This window comes from Sporothrix schenckii (genome assembly GCF_000961545.1).
Source record: "Sporothrix schenckii 1099-18 chromosome Unknown Cont47, whole genome shotgun sequence".
Lineage (NCBI taxonomy): Eukaryota > Fungi > Ascomycota > Sordariomycetes > Ophiostomatales > Ophiostomataceae > Sporothrix > Sporothrix schenckii.
The window spans coordinates 553,639-574,456 of record NW_015971148.1 but is presented as its reverse complement, the minus strand read 5'-3'; the positions used below and the strand labels follow the sequence as shown (position 1 = coordinate 574,456).

The 20,818-nt window shown below is 55.2% G+C and overlaps 3 protein-coding genes across 3 annotated transcripts; 1 reads left to right on the top strand and 2 right to left on the bottom strand.

The window, feature by feature from the left end:
* Nucleotides 1-384: 384 nt before the first annotated feature.
* Nucleotides 385-4,127, bottom strand: SPSK_02962 (bromodomain-containing factor 1; the record flags this gene model as incomplete). The annotated part of the gene is made up of 3 exons (XM_016729808.1): nt 385-735; nt 835-3,478; nt 4,015-4,127. 3 exons carry the CDS (start codon nt 4,125-4,127, stop codon nt 385-387), a joined length of 3,108 nt encoding a protein of 1,035 aa, XP_016584768.1.
* A 2,771-nt stretch (nt 4,128-6,898) lies between these two features.
* SPSK_03336 (U3 small nucleolar RNA-associated protein 5) lies at nt 6,899-8,350 on the top strand (the record flags this gene model as incomplete). The annotated part of the gene is made up of 1 exon (XM_016730174.1): nt 6,899-8,350. The coding sequence occupies one exon, from the start codon at nt 6,899-6,901 to the stop codon at nt 8,348-8,350; it is 1,452 nt and encodes a 483-aa protein (XP_016584767.1).
* Nucleotides 8,351-8,857: 507 nt separating this feature from the next.
* SPSK_02922 (uncharacterized protein) lies at nt 8,858-14,366 on the bottom strand (the record flags this gene model as incomplete). The annotated part of the gene is made up of 2 exons (XM_016729770.1): nt 8,858-13,613; nt 13,822-14,366. 2 exons carry the CDS (start codon nt 14,364-14,366, stop codon nt 8,858-8,860), a joined length of 5,301 nt encoding a protein of 1,766 aa, XP_016584766.1.
* Between the last annotated feature and the right edge of the window lie 6,452 nt (nt 14,367-20,818).

Below are 20,818 nucleotides of genomic sequence, written 5' to 3'. Positions count from 1 at the left end.
CGCAACAAAGCAGACCAGACATGGAATCAAATCCGCACGAGACTGCAGGAAACAGTAAACAGGAAAGCAGAAAAGCAGGAAGCAACAACGCAGAGAAAAAAACGTAAATATAAAGAGGCCGCACCCTCCGTTAGCATGGCCAGCAAACAAACGCCTAATTATTTTGGTGTCCCATTTTATGTCCCAAACAAAAACCTGTCCGCCCCAAATCATTCCAAACGTACATTATGCGCAAACGCCCCTCCACCAGCGCAGCGCACAATACAAAAGCGACAAAAGGCGAAAAAAGCGAAACAATATCGCGCAAAACATGCCGACCAAGATTAATACACATAGGCGAGAATTTTATACAGAGAATCAAAAACGAGGGGTAGAGGCAGGCGCCTACTCCTCCTCCGAGTCGACCTCGCTCTCTTCCTCCTCACTCTCCTCTTCCTCGAGCGGTTGGTTCACTTCAACCGACGGCAGTGGCTCTTGACTACCGCTGCCGGGACGCTGGAATTGCGCCTTGATTTCACGAAGCTTCTCAATGTTGCGCTCCTGCTCCAGCTTGCCCATCGGCTTGTGCTTCTTGGGCTTGCCGCTCGGCTTGCTCGCCCCGTCGCCCGTCGCTCTGGGCTTCTCCGTCTTCACACGCATGTGGGGGAAAGCCTTGACGATGAGCTCGTACAACTTGCCCAGGGCATCTTGTGAAAGCTGGTCAATATCCAGCTCCAGTTCGCCAGATTCACTCTCCTATAGTGGAAACACGTTAGTCAATGGTAAACAAACAACAGTGGTGTAGATATGAAGGGGACAAGCGGGATCAAGTCCCGACGGGTTAGAGACACATACCTCTTGACTGGTATCCTTCTTAATGATGTCAATCGCCTTCTCGAGCTGATTGCCATCCAAGTTGTTAATACCGTCTGTCACCACACTCTTCTCGGCCTGGCCAAAGTGCCGCGGCTTGGGAGCCTTCTTGGCCGCAGCACCGGCCGCCTTCTTCGCACCGCCAGCTCCGGCCTTCTTTGCTGCTGCGCCACCACCGCCAGCCGCCTTCTTGCCCTTGGCCGCTTTCGCCTTGGCTGGTTTCTTGGTCCGGCGGTCGGCCTCCACCGCCGCGAGCTTGATCTTCTCCTCAACAATTTGCTTCTGAATCATATTCGTAACAACTTGCTGCGTCGTGATCATCGTCATGTCCGGAGCGGCGGCGTCGAGCAGCTTCTTCAGGCGCGCGTTCTCCTCATCCAGACGCTTCACAAGGGCGTTGACAGTGTCGCTCGAGAGCGGAGGAGCTGAGATGTCGCCACCCTCGTCGTCGCTGTCCTCTGCCTCCTCGTCGGAATCCTCGTCCTTCACAGACGGGCTATGCGCTGTCGTCTGCGTGGTGTGCGCCGCAATCCAGCTGTCCTTCTCCGCCCACTTCTGTTTAAAGAGGTCCTCGAGCCGGTTCGCGGCGTCCACGACCTCGCCGACAACATTGAACTTGCGGCAGTTTTTGACAATGAGCCCAAAGTCGTTCTCAAAGTCCTTGGCAGACACGTACTCGCCAAGGTTGAGCTTCGTCTGCATCGTGCCCAGATCCATCGGCTTCTTGATCACCTTATGGTACGTCGGAATCTGCAGCGCCACAGCATCGACGGGCTTCAAAAACCAGTGGTTGTTCTCGTAGTGCTTCGCCTTGACCAGCTCCTTGAGCACCTCTTCGCAAAACCGGAACTCGGGCGACTTCTTCTTGGGGTTCTTCGGCTCGTAGCCAAGGTCACGGTTCTTGGGTGGGTGGATCGGCCGCTTCGGCCGGTCGCCGTCGTTCTTGGCCGAGTCGCGGCGGATAATGGGCACGCCCGACGACGGGACCGCAAACACCGGTGTCGATGCTTCCACTGCCGTAGCACCGGCCAGGCCGGGAGACGACGCCTTGGCGTTCGTCCCAAACGACGTGGACAGGGCAAGCGGACTGGCCGAAACATTGATGACAGAGTCGTCCGCGGGCGAGCTCGCGGCGCCTCGAGATTCGCGGCGGTTCGCGGCAGCGCGAGGCTCGGTCTGGCGGGTGGGCAGCTGCTTCGGCTCCTTCTTCTCAGACTTCTGCGGCTCCTGCGCAGAGACCTCCGAGAGCCGTGTGAAGTAGTTGTCCACGAGCGACTTGGCCTCGTCGGTCACAGGGTTGCCCAGACCGTTGAACGAAACCGAATTCTCAAAAATCAAAAAGAGGTCCGACGTAAATTCGCCATGCGTCGCGTATGCATTCTCACGAAGGTTGCGCTCCAGCAGTCCAATGTCGACTGGCTTCGCCACCCGCGCTGTATACGCGTCCCAGAGCATAGGCCACTTCTTGTGGACAGGATCCTTGAAGTTGTTACCTGCCTTTGTTTTCTTGACACTGGCGAGGACACGACGGATCTCCTTGCTGGCATACGCCGAAATGGGCTCGTCGTCCAGCTTTGGGTCTGCTAGACTGCCCTCCTTTGCCACGGCGCGTGTGCGAGGCGGCATGACAACGGGGGCGACGTCCACCTGCATCTCAGCGCCGGCAGGGGGAGCCTCGGCCTGGTTGGCCGGTGCCGCAGGCGCCTCGGCGTCTTCAGTCTTGGCACGCTTCGCCGAAGGACCAACCTCTTCATCGTCTTCTCTCTCCCTGGGCACCTTGCCCCCCGAAGCATCTGCCATGATCGTGTCCTGCGCCGCCGCGCCCGAGCTGTTCTCGCGGGAACGATCGTCACGAAGAGACGGCAGGAGGCTGGAGGAGATGGAGTGCGTGAGGGGCGCGTGGACTGGTGGTGACTTGGCCTTTTCTGGCGAGGGAGCCTTGGACACAGCAGCGGGTGAGGGAGTCGGCGCCGCAGCAGCCGCAGCCGGAGCCGCAGCCGAAACCGCATCCGCAGGGGTCGCGTTCTCGCTGGGGGCGGACGCAACGTCAATCATATCGACATCCGAGTCTTTCGCATCAGCTCCCGGTGACGGCGACCCGTGCTTTGTTTCCGCCCGTTCCTCCTCGGATGTCTTCGGCGCGCTGCTGGGTTCGGCAGCTGGTGCTTCTTCCGCGGCGCTCTCTGATGCGGCCTCTGCGGCTGACTGCTTCTCAGCCTCCAACGAGGGTTCTTTCGCAGGATCCACAGCAGGTGCACTAGGAGCTGTCGGCTCTTCTGTCGACGGTGCTGGTGCTGCTGGGCTCACGTCCTTTGGCACGTCGGCTGCCGACTCCTCTGCGGTTGCGGCTGGCGCAGCAACGGCCTCGTCGTCTTCCGCAACCTCCTTCTCAGCGTCGTTAGAGGGCAGGTCTGCTGTTGGTGCCGGTTCCGGATTGGCGTCGTCCTCAGCTGACTTGTCGCTGACGGGTGCGTCGGTTGTTGCGGTCGTCTCCACTGCCGTTGACATCGAGTTTGCGCCAAAGGCTTCGGCGTTCTTGGAGACGTTGTTTGCGACGTCCGAGACCTCCGTCTTTCCCAACGGCGTACTAATCGGCTTGGGAGAGGTTGGCGCTGCATTGGCGTGTCTACAGTGATGAATCGACATGGTTAGCAAGCAAGTCGACTTGGTTCAGAAACAACTGCAGAAGAATCAGATCGCAGGAGGGCAGCAGAGTTGAGAGCTAACTCAATGATCAGAGGAGCCATGATTGTGTGAAAAGTGTGGTGAAGATTACACGCCATTCACCACAGACTGGCGCACAGTCGCGATGAGCGGTGCATGTATGATGAACAGATGGCAAAAGTGGAAAGACAGACAGCAGCAGCGGGCTGATGCAATGCGCAGCATCGCAAGTCGCCACGGTCAAGACGATGCTGCGTTGTCGTGGAGAACAACGAGACGTCCCATGTAAATAAATACAGAGAACAGGATGCAGGCGTGCGCTTTGCTGGGCTAAAGGGAAGGAGCGATCGGGAGCAGCGCGATTGTGCAGAAAAGGGAAGGCACGAAGCAGAGTGACCGTCGTTATGATGGAAGGTGCGACGTCGCAACACGTGCGGTGCGGAAAGCGCCAAAAAAAGAAAAAAAGAACAATGGAAAATAAAACAAAATGCGACTTACCCATTCACGCCGTTGCTCGTCGGCAGTTCATCTGTAACTGAGGCCATTTTGGTTGGCTCTTTGCGGTCGAGGGAAGCAATGTCTGTCGGATGCGGTGATGTCATGACAGCCATTCGAAGATTTTGTGGAAAGAGGATGCGACTAGTTGGGGAGCAGCGACATGAACACACTATCCGGGGCGGCGATAGGCTGGAGAAGGCGCGGCGTGTTAGTGGTCTAATAAATATTGAACGCCAGAGGTAGCAAATGTGAGCCCCGCCTCGCCGTTTTCTTCCTCGGTTCTCAGGGAGCGTTGGAAAGCACAGAAAAAAAGCAAAATGTCGCTATAGAATGGCAATAGCAAAAAAGAAACGAAAAAGAAACAAAAAAAGGTGACGAAAAGCACAGTGCAAGTGATGTATATGTGTCGTCGCAACAAAACGAGGGAAGGCCGGCAATCTGAACAACGCGGGAACTCACTGTAAAGGTGAAATGGAGAGGCTGGGGCGAATTGCTAGCGGTGGTTGGCTCTGGACAAAGCCGCAAATGGGTTAGATAAAACGGTGTGGCGGATGAGTTGTGGCGGGTTGGTGATGACTAAGGACCGGGAAAACGAGGAACGGGGTGTCGAAAAGATAAAATCGAAGAGAGAAAATACAAAAAGCGCGGCGATTGGAAACAAAAAGGTGACAGTGTAAATAAAACCAAATAACTGGGGCTGGGTCGCGCAATTGCGAGAGCCTTGGGGGTGTTTGGGGGCGTGCTTCGGGGCACAGGAACCGGAGTGGAAGGAGCGATGCAGGACGAAACAGGTGGTAGGGTGGAAAGAACGCACTAGGTGACAGTCACTGTAAGGAAGAGCGGACTCTGATTGGTTGGTGGAGTCGCAGATACGTCGCGTTTTCAAAAAAATCAAAAGAAAAAACACATGTCAGTCCCGGTCGGCAGGCGGGAGGTATTTATTTCGAAAGGTACGCTGGGCGCCGCTGATCTGTTCTTATCTGTGATTCGCCTGTGGTTGGACGAGAGGGCAGAAGAGAATGAGAAGGAAGGGGGCGTAGGGGAGGGGGTGTGTTTATGTGGGGTGAGGAAATGGCCCGTGCGCGGATCGGCGTCGAGACTGTGTGCGAAGGACAGAGACGCTAAAAAAAATAAAAGAGGGAAGAAAAGCGAAGAAAACCGAGGGGAAGGCGAAAAAAGTTGCCCAAGGCCTTGTTGCTTATGTACCCTGGTTCGCCACTAAAAGGCCGCGCAGCCAATCAGGCGCCGTGCGCAACGCGAGACGCAACACCGCGACAGCGTGCAGCTTGTGCCTTCCGTCTGAAAGAAAACATTGAAACAGAAATTGCGACAGCGCCTGGTGCTTCCAAACAAGGAAACAACGAAACAAACAAAAAGAGTTGCCAAATGGAATTCAAGTTGGCGCGTGGAAGATGAAAAGGCAGAAGTGAGAGGTACGACTGGTGATGAATCCAAGGCGAGGCAGCGTGTGCGAGTCAGGCCTGGTGCGTAGAGGGAATCACAACAGCGACGACAACTGGAACAACTGGAAACGATAACCATTACAATGATGGGCACGCGCACACTGGGGACTGTCAGGAACATCGATTAAGACAGCAATGTCCAGTTGCTTGCGCCACGAGAACAGGCATCACGCTTCTCACAGCGCTTTGGAATGCACACGCCGGAACGGGCAGGTATCACGTAGCTCCTGTTGCACCTTTTCACCATCGTCCAAAGCTAAGCTGTGGTGAAAGGCCATTGTCGCTGTCTTTCCAAAGCTTGATCTCAATCAGCATGACTCCGGCGTCAAAACGGTTACTGCTAACATCAATGCGAGTGAACATTGTCTTTGCCAACCGTTTGAATCGCGAACCTTGTACGAAGCAGACATGCAGTTACTCGTGTCGCGTCCGGAGTGCTCCGTTCAGTGTGGAACCGTTATGCAGTCTTTGCTTGGTTTGCCTTGTTCGTTTTCCTTTTTCTTCCGCCGCTTCCTGCTTGGAGGCAGACAAGCCAAACGGGTAACGGCCCATGAAAAGGTGTGCGCATAGCCGTTATTTGTTCACAGCTTTGCGAAAATTTCGCGACACAATTGCGCGACCGCTCGCCAGTTCAGACGACGTACGATGTATGTGCCCTGTCAAAAATGAGAACTGAGCACAGAGCACTTCGCCGGAAACAAAGGGCCTGTTCGTCTGCACCAATCAATGGGTCCAGATGGAGACAAATGGTGGATCCCATAATCAAAACTTGAGGCAACGGAAAAGACAAAGGACGGCAGGCAAGTCCCACAATTCAATCTTCAAACACCAATAGGCAGCCATGTATGGGTAAAGGCTCCACGCAAACCACCAATGACGATGCAAGCACCCGTGTCCATTTCCGAGGTTGAAGCCTGCACATAGGGCACTGCCTCAGTGCGCAATTTCCAGAGTTTCCGATTTTATTCGAAGCATACAAAGTACGAAATACAATGTACGAATTGAGAGATGTGAGTCACGCATAAAGTCATCTGATAAAGGCACCGTTATTAGTCATCCGGTAGCTGGAATCGTGTGACTAGGCACGTGCGTCTGTCTCGGACCCACCCAAAAGGCGGACAAGAATACTGCCAGGAATATAGCAAAGTGACCCAGAAAAAAAACTGTACCAGGACAATATTGAGAACAATTTTTTCTCCCATGCTGCAGTGAGAAGCAGGACATCGAGGCATTGTCGACCCCTACTCTCGATCCTTCAATTGCTTCACTTTCCTTCTCGGGGCGTTACGCATAGGAGGACACGGCTTTACACCTAATGGCCTATTTGCCTTTTGCATTTTCATCACCTCCCTTCTTCGCATCATCGTCACAACTGCCCTACTGCATTCACATTCACCTTCACATTCACATCCATATTCACAATGTCGTCGACAAAGCGGAAAGCACCGCCGGTGCGCATTGCCCAACCTCAGACGACGCGGAACGCGAAACCCATGGCCAAGACACGCATCAACGAGTCCAGAACAGCGGTCGTCTCTGTCCCGAAGCACCAGCAAAAGGCGAAGCTGGCCGCCGGCGAGTCGATTGATATCTCTAGCGACGAATCCCACGACGAGGCCGCCGACGTAGACGGGGACGAGGACGAGCTGATGGACGACGATGCGCCGGTGGACGCCGCCGCTGACGAGCCGCAGACCAACGGCCACAAAGGTTTGAAGAACAACGAGGGTGACGACGAGAACAACGAAGACGACGACGACGAGGACCACGAGCCCACGTTTGGCGACCTCGTCCGCGAGCACGAGACCGTTGATGTCGCCGCCGCCCTGAACCAGCTCAACCCGGCCGAGGAGCCCACCGACACAAACGCAAACGGCCGCTCCAAAACCAACACCGCCGTCGCGGCCGCCCCCACGCTGGCCTCGCTCGGCCACCTCCTCAATGCCGCGCTGCGCTCCGGCGACGACGCCAACCTCGAAGTCTGCTTCAACACCACCACCGACGCCGTCTGGATCCGCAACACCATCCAGCGCCTCGACCCCTCGCTGGCCGGCGCCCTGCTGCAGAAGCTGGCCGCCCGCATCCACCGCCGGCCCGGCCGTGCGCACACACTCGTCGGCTGGGTGCAGTGGACCCTCATCACACACGGCGGCGCGCTGCTGGCGAACCAGGCGGGCGTGACGCGTGCGCTGCAGGAGCTGCACCGCGTGCTGGAGGAGCGCGCGCGGGGCCTCAACAGCCTGTTGCTGCTCAAGGGCAAGCTGGACATGCTGGAGGCGCAGATGCAGCTGCGGCGGGTGCAGCGGGCGGGCGCCCATGCGGCAGCCGGTGGCGGCGGCGGCGGCGGCCACAGCGGTGTGGCCACAGTCGGTGGCCGGTCTGGCAGTAGCAAGGCGCTGGACGGTGTGAACGGCCTGGGCCGCGCGCGCGGTGCTGGTGGCCGGAGACGCAACGGCGCCGGCCTGGGCCGCGGGGCACGGGACGTGGACGACGACGAGGAATTTGTGACCACGTACCGCGAGGAGGACGACGTGGAGGAGGAGGATGGCGCGGGCCAGATCCTGGTCAACGGCGCTGGCGTTGCCAGTGCGTCGTTTATTGCGGAGTCGGACGAGGAGGCACTCGACGACGACGACGACGATGAGGACAGCGACGGCGACGAGAACGACGACGCTGAGGAGGACGATGACCTCGAAGAGATGGACGACGACGCTGCCGAGGAGGACGAGGTCGACTTTGACGATGTTGACGACGAAGACGACGAGGACGAGGACGAGGACGAGGACGAGGACGAGGACGAGGACGATGCCGCTGCTGCACCGCCTCCCAAGCTGCAGAAGAAGTCGGGTGCTGCGTTCTCGAAGCGGAGGTGAAGAAACGTCACGAACGTGGAGTAGTGACAAAGGTTTTCTTGTTTTGGATGCCATCCTATCTATGTTGTCTCTATATGTCGTGCTTCTGTCATGCTGCATTGGTTTTCTTTTGTTACGCTTTTACGCTTCATCGTCTGGCGACCACATTTGCTCTTTGCCGCATGTTCGCAGCATCCGGTTGTCATTATCATTTTGCGCCATAGATAAAAATGTAACTGGAGTTCGGATAGGAATTCACATTTCTTGTTTTGCTCTTTTGCTCGTTATGTAAAAACAATCGTGAAACGTACCATTCCTTGTGACCTTTTGTATATTTCGCTTCCTAAGATCGTACTGGCCAACGCCAAACGCAATGCTACAAAAAAAAGATTCTCAAATGCCCATCAACAAAAACGTGCTAGACCAAAAGCACATACCCTCCAGCATATGACAAATAAAAGACCAGACCGGGACTGGTAAATGTGACGACGAAATGAAAAGGTACTTCAGAGAGAACAGAACCTGGGATCAAGGCAAGACGCCCTGACGCCAGCGCTCGACACGGTCCACTTGCGGCGGCGACTGCATCGGCATTTGCATCGGCATTCCCATGGGCATGCCCATAGTGGGCATCTGCATCTGCATCGGCACCTGCATCGCGCCGTAGGGATTGTACGCAGGCTGGACGGCACCGTAGACGCCGCCATAGGCCATACCGCTGTTGGCCATCATGCCCTGCTGCGGCATGCCACCGTAGCCACCAAAGCTCATGTTGCGGTTGTTCATGCCCATGCCACCCATACCACCCATGCCACTCATGCCCATGGTGTTGAGGCCAGAACCATAGCTGGCATTCGCCATGCCCATGTTTCCCGTCGTAGCCAACGACGTCAAGTTGAGCGCGCTGGCGTTGCCCATGGGCCCGCCCATGGTGCCAGGATTGGCCCAATGGCCGACGCCGGGTCCGTCATGGTGTTGCCGCATGGTCGTGCGGTTGAGCATGCCGCCATTGCCGCCGGCACCGTCGTTGAGGCGGCCGCCCAGGAAGCCGCCCGACTTGGTCACGCCGCCACCCAGACTGGTGTTGGAGATGTTGCGGGGCATCTGGGCGCGCATGGCGGCCATCTTCTGGTCTTTCTCAAAGGCCGCACGTGCGGCTTCCTGTTCGCGGCGGATGCGCTCGGCCTCGCGCGGGTGGTACGCACCCTGCGCCGTGTCGGCAGGGTGTGCTGAGAGCACATTGGCCATGGATATGCGACGCGAGAGGCGGTCGGAACCGGTCAGTGCGTGCAGGGCCTGTCCGTTGACAGCCAGGCCGCCGCTGCCGCCGCCCGAACCCCCAACCATCCCCTGCTCCTGAGCTTCCTTCTCGGCTTGCAGCCGGCGCCGGCGCTGACCCAGCGTCTCCTCTTCTTCGGCAGCAGGTTGCTGCGACTTGGCCTGTTCCTCCTTCTCGAGCCGCTCGCGCTCCTTGGCTTCTTCTTCGGGGTCCACGAACTGGTTAAGAAGCTCTTCTGAGAAGGCCATGCTCACCGGCCGTGCGCGGGGCAGCTCGCTTTCTTCCTTCGCCTTGATCCGCTGCAGCCGGGCGGCCAGGGGCTCGTCCTCCACCTCTTCGACGCCGTCGTCGGAGCCATTCTTGTCACCGTCAGAACCTTGGCTATCGGGCTGGGCAGCAGCGTTCTGGTTCAGGGCGGCGAGAGTCGGCGTCAGGTTGAGCATGCTCTGGCGTTTGACGGCGTTGCTGCCAAAGTTGGGTCCCAGATACATGCTGACGGCAGTGTCGCGGCCTTGAAGACGGTCACGGCGTCGGCTGAGAGGCTCGTTGTCTTCCAGCTCCTTCTTCTCCATGAGGCCGAGAGGACGGTTCATCTCGGCAACGACAGCGGAAATGTCGTTGTGCCCGGCTGCCTTGGCCGCGAAGAGCATGCCGAGCGGGACGTCCTCGTCGTCGCTTTCCTTGTCGATCGGCAGCATGGAAGGATCCTCCCAGGCAAGGTTGACCTTCTTCCCCTTGCGTGCTCGCCGCTCGATCTCGGCCACAGCATCCAGTTCAAGCAACGTGGAGTGCATTCCGTTGGGGAAGGCCTGGTTAATAGGGCGCGTACGCAGCTTCTGCTGTTGCTTACGGAGTTGCAGCTCAGCGAGCAAAGTCGTCGGCGCGCCCTGGTAAGCGGCACCAACCAATTCGTCCTCGTCCTCGTCATCATCCTCGTCTTCCTCGTCGTCCTCGTCGTCCTCGTCGTCCTCCTCCCTTTCGTCCCCGTCGTGCTCGCGGTCATATTCCTCGTCGTCTGAGACCCGCTCGTCATCATCCGGGGCCAAGACAGCTGCCGTCCCCTCGCTCAAGCCAGGTGATCGCATTGCTCCGTCAAAGTTCTTGGAAAGGCGTTTACGGACGCGAGGCACCTCAAACTCCGACCGGCCATCGCCGACAGGCTCACTGACTTTGCGAATGTGGCCCATTATGGACATGAAAGAGCTGCGGGACTTTGATGTCGGAAGGTCTTTTTGCTGAATGGGCGAGATCTCCGGGCGTTTGGCAGCGGCACTGGCAGCACTGGCAGCATTGGCGCCAGCAGCGCCAGCAGCGCCTGCCTTCTTCTTGGGTCGTCTCTTTTCGGTACCGTACACCTCCTTACCAAGATGGCCAGCAAATTGGTGGTCTGTAAAGGCGCCGACGGGCGCGGCAGCGGCGGCATCGAGGATGCTGTCAAGGGTATCCATGGCAGAGCCGTTCTTTACCTCGATGTTGGCTGTGGTGGATGGATGGTCAAAGAAGGCAGAGGCACGAAGCTGCGCGGGCAACTTGGTCATCGTCGACAAGCGCGACTTGCGTTTGTCGGCGTCCATAAGTCGTGACGGACGACGGAGGTGGTTCATATCGCCCGACTCGACTTCACTGGGAGTGCCAGTCGCAGGACTGACCTCAGCATCGGTCGTACCAGTCGGGTCGACCCCCAGCAACGACTGTCTTGTGGGCGACCTTGTTTGGTCTGTAGGGTCGCCGCTCAAGGCTGGAGATAGGGCGTTGGGAGAGATGGAGTCGGAAGTCAGGTTGGGACTGAGAGAATCGGAGCCACTCATAAAGTGAGAACCAGCGTCGCCATCCATCGGATCAGGAAGCCAGACACGAGACGCCCGCTCCTGTTTCGGCTCTCTCAGTTCGGGGCTGTGCCCCGGTGTCATCATCATGCTCATGACCTGAGACCGCCTTGCGTTGCGATCAGCCGCCTTGGGGTTCCTAGACAGCTTCTGGGGCAGCTGCAGCATGGCCGGAACGCGAGCAGGATAGAAGAGCATTTGCTGGCCGGTTTGAGGGTCGAGGTACGACGTCGGGCGAGGCGGCATGGGCAGGCGGTGTTTGAAATTTACCGGCGGTGTCTCGCGAGCCGGCTCTTCGGAAGGCGGACGTTCCAGGATCGAAGGTGCGCCGCTGATGGACCGCCTCAAGCTTGCCGACTCCGGATCGCAGTGAACACCGTCAAAGTCGTCAAAGGCGAGTTGCGCCTGATCAAAGGTGCCACCAGACGCAGCTGATGCCGGACGCTCCAGTTCATTCTGATGATCTGCGTCAGGCCGCTCTTCAGGTATCAAGTCGCGACCAGCCGCCGCATTCTGATCAACGTCGGCTTCGCTGTTATGCTCCTGCTTTGGTGCACCGTCCCTTGGAAACTGCACGTCCGTATGGCCGGGAGAAGTATAGTCGCGGAACGCCGCAGGATTCGGGACATATTGTGGTGGCGAAGCATAGCCCGCGAAGTCGGTCACGGAGGGTCGAGCAATGGGAGGAGGTGAGCGAGACGAGAGCAGTGAAGAGTCGGTACCAACAGACGAGCCCAGTGCCGCCAGCTGCACCCACGACTCCTGGTTAGGTGTCAGTTCAGGGTCTCCTGTCGCCGCACCGTCGTCGACTTCACCATGTGGCTCAACGTCAATATGTTGGTGAGCACTGGCGCGGATCGTGTCATCATCCTCGGGGTCTTCGCCGGCAGCCATGAGACGGTCGGCCTCGTCCAGAGCATCTTGTGTCAGAGTGGACGGCGGCTCTAGTTCTGCAATCTCTGGCATAGACAGCTTGCCAGAGCGAGTACTGTGAATGGAGCTCTTGCCGGTTCCGTGACGTGAGAGGAAGGGGAAGATGTCATCGCCACCTGTGATGGACTGGTCGGAGATGCCGAGGATGTTGGCCATCAGACTGCCATGGGGGCTGCCTATGCTGCTGGCCTTGCTGTTCGATCGCTGCCGGGTACCGCCGGCAACAGAAGAGCTGGGCGACATGATGTAATCGTAAGGGGACAAGGCACCTGCGCGTGCGGCACTGTTCAGCTCAATAATGGAACTTTGCCTCGAGAACTGTCGACGCCGGGGCGGCGCCTCTGTTGGATCCGCAACCGAAGAGCCTCGCGAAGACGCCTGGCGGATGCTTGCCGCAAGAATCGAAGAGCGTCGGCTGTCGCTGCGTTTCAGTTCCTGGTGGGCCTCGCGGATGGCTGTCTCGATGGAGCCGGTGCTGGATAGTTGCTCGGCCGTTTCTTCGAGTTGTGCAATGTTGCTAACGATACTAGTGGAGCCGCCGTTGGGGTCAGGAACGGGCTGTCGAAGCGGTAGATTGCCGTGTGAGGAGGTCGTGCGGACAATAGCGGGCTGCTGTGGCAGCGGCGGCGGGGGCGGCGACGACTTCTTCGGCTTGACAGCCTTCGGCTGGAAGAACTTTGCTGTGGACGACGTGGTTGCGAGAGCGCCAGCAAGCGGTTTTGCGGCGCTGACGGAGTTCAGGATGTTCGAGTAGGTTTTCTGGGTGGCGTTCTCTTCGCCTTTCGCACGCGCGTGCGGCGTGGCACACTGTGTCGCGGGGCCGGAGTGTTGTTGTGATGATGCAGGCTGTGGTGCGAGCTGTGGTGCAGGTTGCGCTGCAGGTTGCGCTGCAGAATTCAGTGCAAGAGTCGGTGTCTCACCGCGTAGGTGGGCGTGCTGGGCCTGATAGGGCGCCGTACTTGGCGTCCCAGAAGCGCTGTCGGTATTACCGATGCCGTAAAGGACGTCCGCTGTGCTCGTACTCGTCGAGCCACTCGAAGTCGCGATTGTTGTATTTTCGTCGCTAGTACCATTGTCCGACGTTGTGCTTTTTTTGGACCTCGTGTCCCTGAGCGCCCCCTTTTCCGTTGCAGCGCCGGTGGCTCGTATTGGCCCTGGTGATTGGGCCTTTTTTGCCGTATTTTTAGCGGACACAACCGCACACACTGTGCCTGAATCTGGCTGTGGCGCTTCGCCTTTTTCGGACCTGCACAACAATAACAAATAACAAGCTTGGTTAGTTACCAGTCTTTCAACGTAGTGCGGCCACTGCAACATGTGTTTTTTTGCAGTTTCCTGTCTTGCACCGGTGACATGAACTGGGGGCAAACGGCAAGCGAATCAACGTCGGACGGAATCAACTCCCCGGATAACTATGTGAGAAACCGACAAAATGGGTCGCTTCCATTGCTTACCCTGCAGAATTAGGCATGTCACCAAAGCTCAACATTGAGTCCTGCTGGCTGCCGCTATCGTCATCAATGCACACTGCGTCGTCTTCGGCCACGGCACAACTGCCCAAACTAGGTAGGCTCGGACGACACCACGACTCGCCGCCGTCCAGTGACGACAGTGGCGTGAGAGGGTTCGACGTAGCCGCGCCTAGCAGCGACTGAAAGCCGGCCGACGGTTGTGAGAAGGAGAAGTCCGAATCAGACGGAGATGCTAGGCGAGACAGTGGTGATGCGGACAGGTCGTCGACCGGTAGTACGTGCGCCGGCGTTGTTGCCGCTGATGTTGTTGTTGTTGTTGTTGTTGTTGTCGTCGTCGTCGTATCGATCTCGGAGATCTTGCCGGTAATGTGGCAGTGGTTTTCACTGTCCCCTTGGGCAGCGTCGTCGTCGTTGTTATGCGCGTCGTCTCTGGTTGTGATTGTCGTGGCGATGATGTCGATGGCTTGTGCTACAGTTGGTTGTTGCAGTTGGTGTGGAGGCCGCTGTCCGTTACTTTCCGTCGCCATGGTGGTCACCTTTTGTTCTGGCGATAAGATCGGATCTGTTGCGATGCCGTCCCTAAAAGTCGTCACGGGCTGTTGAATCGACTTAATATGAGCTAGAGAACATCTGAACGGTCAAGACAAGCTCTCAGAATCGCTGCAGGGAGGGATGATGAGTGAAATGGGTGTGAAGGGTTCCAAAGAGGGTTGTGCAAATCGCGGTGGAAGAGCGATCTTGTTCATATGAGGCGCAAAAACAGATGGAGATGCAAAAGGTACAAGACGTGCAAGATCAGACGGGAGGGGGATTGAGAGGAGCATAGCTCAAAGGCCAGCCAGGCGCAAAAGACAAAAGAGAATGGAGGGATGTACAACGTTTGACAACACCGCCAGCTCGACAAGGAATGCAAATCAAAACAGAAGACAAGGAGCGCAGAAAAGGTCTGGAAACCGCGGCCGAGGAACGAAAACGAAACGAGATACAGAGCACAGATAAACAACGGCCATAACAATTAGAGACAATGGGGGGATTGCGAGAATGCGAGAGACGCATAAGAAATGAGCGAGACCATGACACTGGAATTAAAGAGAAAAAAATAGATGCAAAATGGAACCGATGACGAGAAGCGGTGGTCCAGCAACGAACAAGGAGCCACTTGAGCTAAATCGGCATGGAAACAGTTTCTGGGTTCTTCAAAATCTTCAAATGTATAAAAATCGTAGAAACCACAAAAGCAAAAGGACCCAAACTAAGAACGAGAACGAGTCCAGAAGAGAGAAAACGGGGATCAGTGTGCCAAACAAGGTAGGCCCATGACACATTCCAATCTGTCTGCAGCTCTGTGCTCCACGTTCCGTGGTTTCCTCATGGCCTCATCCCTGTCGCCTCGTTTTTTCTGTTTGTTTCTTAATCTTTTTGGCTGTGTTGGAGAGTCCACCCGACGGAGACAAGACGGCAAAAAAGCAGGCAAGGTGAGGGAAGCAAGGTACAATATCCCGGACGTGAACCTTAGGCAGGGTGCAGGGCACGAGAGGCAAGGGGAACGGGAAGAATAAAAATTCGCGGACGGGATATAGCAGATTGGCGTACCATTAATGTCGGGAAGACATGCGACGGATGTGACGAGAAGAGGGTAAAAGGCCATGCCTGGTATGGCCAGGTCGTGTTTTCGAGAAAAGCAGAGGCAACCATGTAAGTCGCACGACAACCTATCGTTGTTCGCTGCTGTTCCTGTCTGCAATGTGGCAATGTGCCACGGGCACAATTTGAGAAGCGAAAACCGGCCCTTTGTTGGTGTCCGATGGGAAAGGCATATTATGAAGGCGGTAAAAAGTGTTTCAAGGCGGAAAGGTCGAAGAAACCCAGGTGTCAAACACGGGCTGGACACGACAAAGGCAAAGCGGTTCCAGGTCCAAGCAAGACTTCCGGTGCCTTGCTTTTCTTTCGCTTTTGTGGTCGGCTGTCTCAGGTCGATGAAAGCTCCAAAGACGATCTGTAAGCGGTGGCGGCAAGTCTAAATTCTAAAACGACGGCTTTAGGCACAGAAATTCCTGCCAAAAGATCCCGAACCGGTGGGGGAGTGCAACCGGGTGTCGTCCACGAGTAAATGCATCTATGTAGTATTCCGTACATGAAGCAAATTGAAGTCAAGGGCACAAACGACAAAAAGGAGAGACAAAGACGACCAGCACGAAAGATAAGGAAGGAGATGAACGTTTTACATGCGCTCGATGAGGAAAGAGGTGCGCGTTGCTCCCGTCGTCAGCACCTTCTCTGTGTTTTTTTACTCCCAACTGTTATCTTCGCACCTTCCCTGTCCACATTTGATACTTTATGTGACCTGTTCCTAGACCTGCTCTTTCCATTTACCACTTAACCTACCAGGAGGCAGGAGCGATGCCCGGCACTTCAAAGCATGGGTGTTCTTTCCATCTATGATGTATTGGCAGAGAACGAATGTACTCAGAAACCGATTATACCAGTCGCGTTTAAGATGAAGGCCAGTGTGCTCCAACTAGAAAGCCCCCAATGGATATTGGCAGTATTTCGTACCAGGGCAGAGTGGCGGAGTGTTCGTCCCGGCTGAAAGTAGAAACCAGGGAACGACGGAGCGAGATTCAAGGAAGCCAATTAGACCGTGCTGCAGGTTGGGGCCTTCCTACTTTGCCTTGTTTTGCGTGACGAGGAAGGAGACGTCGTGAACCCAATCAAAACGAGAAGGTGCCAACCCAGGTAATTACCGCTCAAAGACGACTTCACATCCAGCTGGACTCGTATCAACCGAAAATACGTGGTAATTTTGTTCTCCATACTCAAAAGTACTGCGCCGTGAAAGGATTCTGTCTGTGTTGCGACGCACATCAGCACACGTCCTGCACACAGCCAGGCCAGGACGCGTTCCTTGTTCGTGGATTGCATAGCGTCATCGATATATTGCATTTTTTTTGGTCCCGGTGCAACCCTTGTACGTCGTCGTGCGGCGCTGCTGAGTGCTGAGGTTGCAGCCAACCCGGTCGAGCAAATGTAACCAAGATCAGACACCCACCACCATCGGCTTTCCGTTTCGCGATTTTTGTGACTTTGGGGGGCTCCAGAGGGAAAAGCGGCCCTCTGTCTGCGCTTGGCAAATGTGTTCAGGATCCCCGGTACCCTCTAGAAGGGACAGCCCATTTGTCGGTTTTGCGCCGTCTGTTTCACCATCACCTGCATCCTGGTAAAAGGTCCAAAAAATCCTCACATACTAAAGTCTGGAACACTGAAAAACTATACACAACGGTAAAACGGGCAATCTTATGTGTTCCCCGCCTTCGTCGTCCTTCCTTTCACGATTGCTGAGTTCCCATAGGACTTGTTCCTTGCAAGATTTGACGTGTTCAACGACATTGGAGAATCCTTTACGGCCATTGCGATTTGAAGACGCTCATGTGATCTTCGCAACCAGCACAAAATGTTGAAATAAATGCACCGTAGAGCCAAGGTAGGTACAATGTACTTACAATGCCGATATCTTGCTTGAGCAGACAGTGTTTTCTTAGGCAAGAGAGACTGACACGGGTGGCGGTGATAGCTCCCGATGGATGCGAAGCGGGAGGCTAGCTGAGGCTCGGGGCGATCAACCACGCGGCCGTTCCTGTCACACAAACTCCGGATGACAGCGCTAGACGTTTGACTGTGGCCAGGCCGACCACGCGTTCCCTTGTATCAATCAATACTTGATTAGCACCAGGTCACAGAATGTCAAAACGGATATGCAATTGACGGAGAGCCGAGGCTGCTAGTGTTATGTTTGTAAGTGCACAGGGTGCCTCGGGGATGTGGTGGGAAACAGTAAATAGCGAATTGGTACGCACAGAGATAGGAGGCTGTGGCTTGTGCGAACTCGGTTTGCGATCGACTATGGATCTAGATAAGCTGGCGTAACTGTGTTGTCTGTAACCTTCTTCTTATCTTGGGCCTGGCCTGCCACTGCAACGCCAGGCAATAATCTTGGTATCTCGATATGCTCTCCGGTCTAGACGCCAAAACGGACGATTCCGGCATACCTTATCAAGAATCCTGAGGAACCAAATTATATCGTCTTTGTCTCTCGGCTCGCGATAAGACTGCAAGTGTGATGATATCGTGGGTAAAAGCAGTGTAGGTATCCAGCACCCGTGCTGATAGAAGAAAAACTTTTACCGTTCAGGAGAAATGGTTCCATAGCTCATGTTGATCGCCAATTTGAATCAAATTTCCCGACAGATATAGCAGGGCACCGCACTGCGTCACGCAACGCCTCACTTATCGCTGTCTCTTTCTTGGTCATATGGACGGTTGTGATAGAGGATAAACTTGCAGTGAGATTGGAGACTGTTCGTGTAATGCAGATGTGCGTACAGATCCTAGAGAAAACAAATCCGATTACTTTGCAGGCGACCGTTCACTCTAGCTGACTAATTTCTGGTGTTTTCCTTGCGTTAGTAAGGCAATTTGCTTTAAGATAAAACTTAACATATATTTTAAAAATATAAACGAAAGAGATGAATAAACGAATAAATAGATGTGGCAATATCAAAATTAATCCGACGAAATTATGACCTTTCCCAATATTTTAATCTAAAAAAGGCGACCATGTACGTACAGCATGGCAACATATAATATGTTTGCATCGTTTTATTTCTTAATTCTTCCCTCACGATGTCGTGTTTCACACCACTGTATGCGTTGTACTTCTTCACCGCCTCCTTGCCGATCGGCATGCAACCACTGAAGCCGGCAAGAGGCTGCATTCGTTACATGTTAAGGAGAGGCACAAGGGTTTATGACAAAATCAAGAAAAAAAAACGACAATGCCAGTCGTTAGACAGCAGAACGTGCATGTCCTTTGCATGCAGGACTCGTAGACGAATGGTAGACTGACTGAGGCGCCGACCTCTCACAGCTGGATGTTTGTGTCCCATGAACAAAAGATTCTGCACCGCTCCTGAACTCCACCTCTTCGTCGGTGCTCGGAACAGGGGCCGTGCAAATCAACTGCCACGTGCGGCTCTACTTGAGGAAGGAAGCTTGTAAGAATGGTTACGGTCGATGATCTTTCGACGGGTTTGCCTGCTCTTCCCAGTTCCGCCAAGGATCTTTTTGTTTCGTTTGTCGTGCTTACTTCTTCAAGTTGTCCTCTTAGTATTGCATACGGAGCAGGATCATAGGCGGCTAGGTGCAGTGTTAGTGCATAGAAACGGTCTTGAAATTCACAGGATCCATCTACATCGTACACCGCTCGTCGATGTTGTCAATGAGGAAAGCAAAGCTAGGAAAGTCCCAGACCAGGCACTAAGCATGCAATCTGGCAACGGATTCTTCCCCGCGAACCTTGACAAGGAACGACAGGAGTAGTTTACCGGGGCAGAGGTTCCATCGTTTCCCGTGCGGGAGTAATCAAAGGAATGAACAAAAGTGGTTGTTTTGGTGTTGGGGATCCATGTTTTTACTTTCTTTTTCTTTCATTTTGTCATGATGAGGCCATTCCACATTGACTAACAGGACAGCCCATTGCATCGAACCAACCAGCCAACGTGCCCAAAGTAGGTGGACCAAGGTCGGCTCGTTGGCTGGGTTTGGGTAGGTGTTGTGCCCAAGGCGTAATGCTTTATTGTTGGCTAGGGATGTGATAATTTCGGTGAACGTGACGTGATGCCAGGCAACATTCCAGAGGGAAAACCTACAGCGAACTGTCACTGGCTGCTGTCGCGAATCGACATTCATGGTCGTTTCTTACCGAGATATATAACATGCAAACTGGCTTCCTGTAAACATGGCTACACGACACCGGGCGCCTTGCATCTGCAGGCCAGCACACTTCTTATCACGTATTTCTCTCATCTGGTTCTCCATCTCGTCCGTTTCTCATCGGCGATTGCAACGAGTCGGCATTGGCTTTGTTCCTTCATATGGAGAAAGCTTAGTATGTTCCTGGCCTAAGAGACTAAGGTTGACAGATGAAAGAGTGACATGAGATTGTCAGATTTGTTGGTTTGCACTGTGCAGATGCAGATGGTGAAGCATTTACAGACTGTGCAACGCAAGGTCAACTGACTTTCCTTTGGTGAGTCACGATGCATGCCATACCAGCCTACAGTGGGGGCACCGGCGGTGTCGGAGAAGGAAACCCAACTGAACTGACACTGTGCCCGCGGGCGGCGAACACGAGGGCCGCCCGCTGTGGCTGTCTTCCGTTCATAGTGGGAGGCGAAATTCTAGAACACCCGCCTATCTCGTTCGCTCTTGCCCCCCTTTGCGCTCCTACCTCACTCAGTCTTGCTTTGTTCTTCTTCTTCACATTGGCAGGTGCCTCGCGACGCTACTTCCGCAAGCGTTGCTTTTGGCGGCATCCCCTGACACCAAGGAAGAAAGAGCGAACGAAGACGAGTTGGTGGGCGACCGTAGTCCAGTTCGCGCCTTCCTACTAATTTTTCGCTTCCCGAGAAAACTATCGTGGACTTTGCTGACGTGCGGCTAGCGCATTGCATTTGAAAGCAGCCAATTTCGTGTCCTTTTGCCTTTTCCTCTTTCTGCATGCTCTGCATGCTCCTCACGCCAGCTGACCGCCTATTTGAGGGGATCGTGAACCAAACGGGGAGAACCCGCTCCACACTCTGCTTTTCCTCACCTCAGGCCTCCACCATCCAGACGTCCCCGACTGCCCACGAGAACAATTCGACATAATGGAGTAGCATGGAGTAGCGGAGCCGTTTGCTCGAGGTGTATTACATCTTCATACGCCTTTGCACCCCTTTTCCCAGGTCGGCCGTCTTGAGTCTGCGACGACGTCCTCTTTATCTTTCGTCTCCTCCCGCACCGAGTCCGTCCCACAGCGTCTTTGGTACTCTGTCCACCGTCTCCCGGTTCCTCCACGACACGCTCTTCCCCTGGTCCTTTAATCACCGTCCACGACATCCCTGGCCGATCACAGACAGTCTGTGTTCGAAGAACGGGCGCG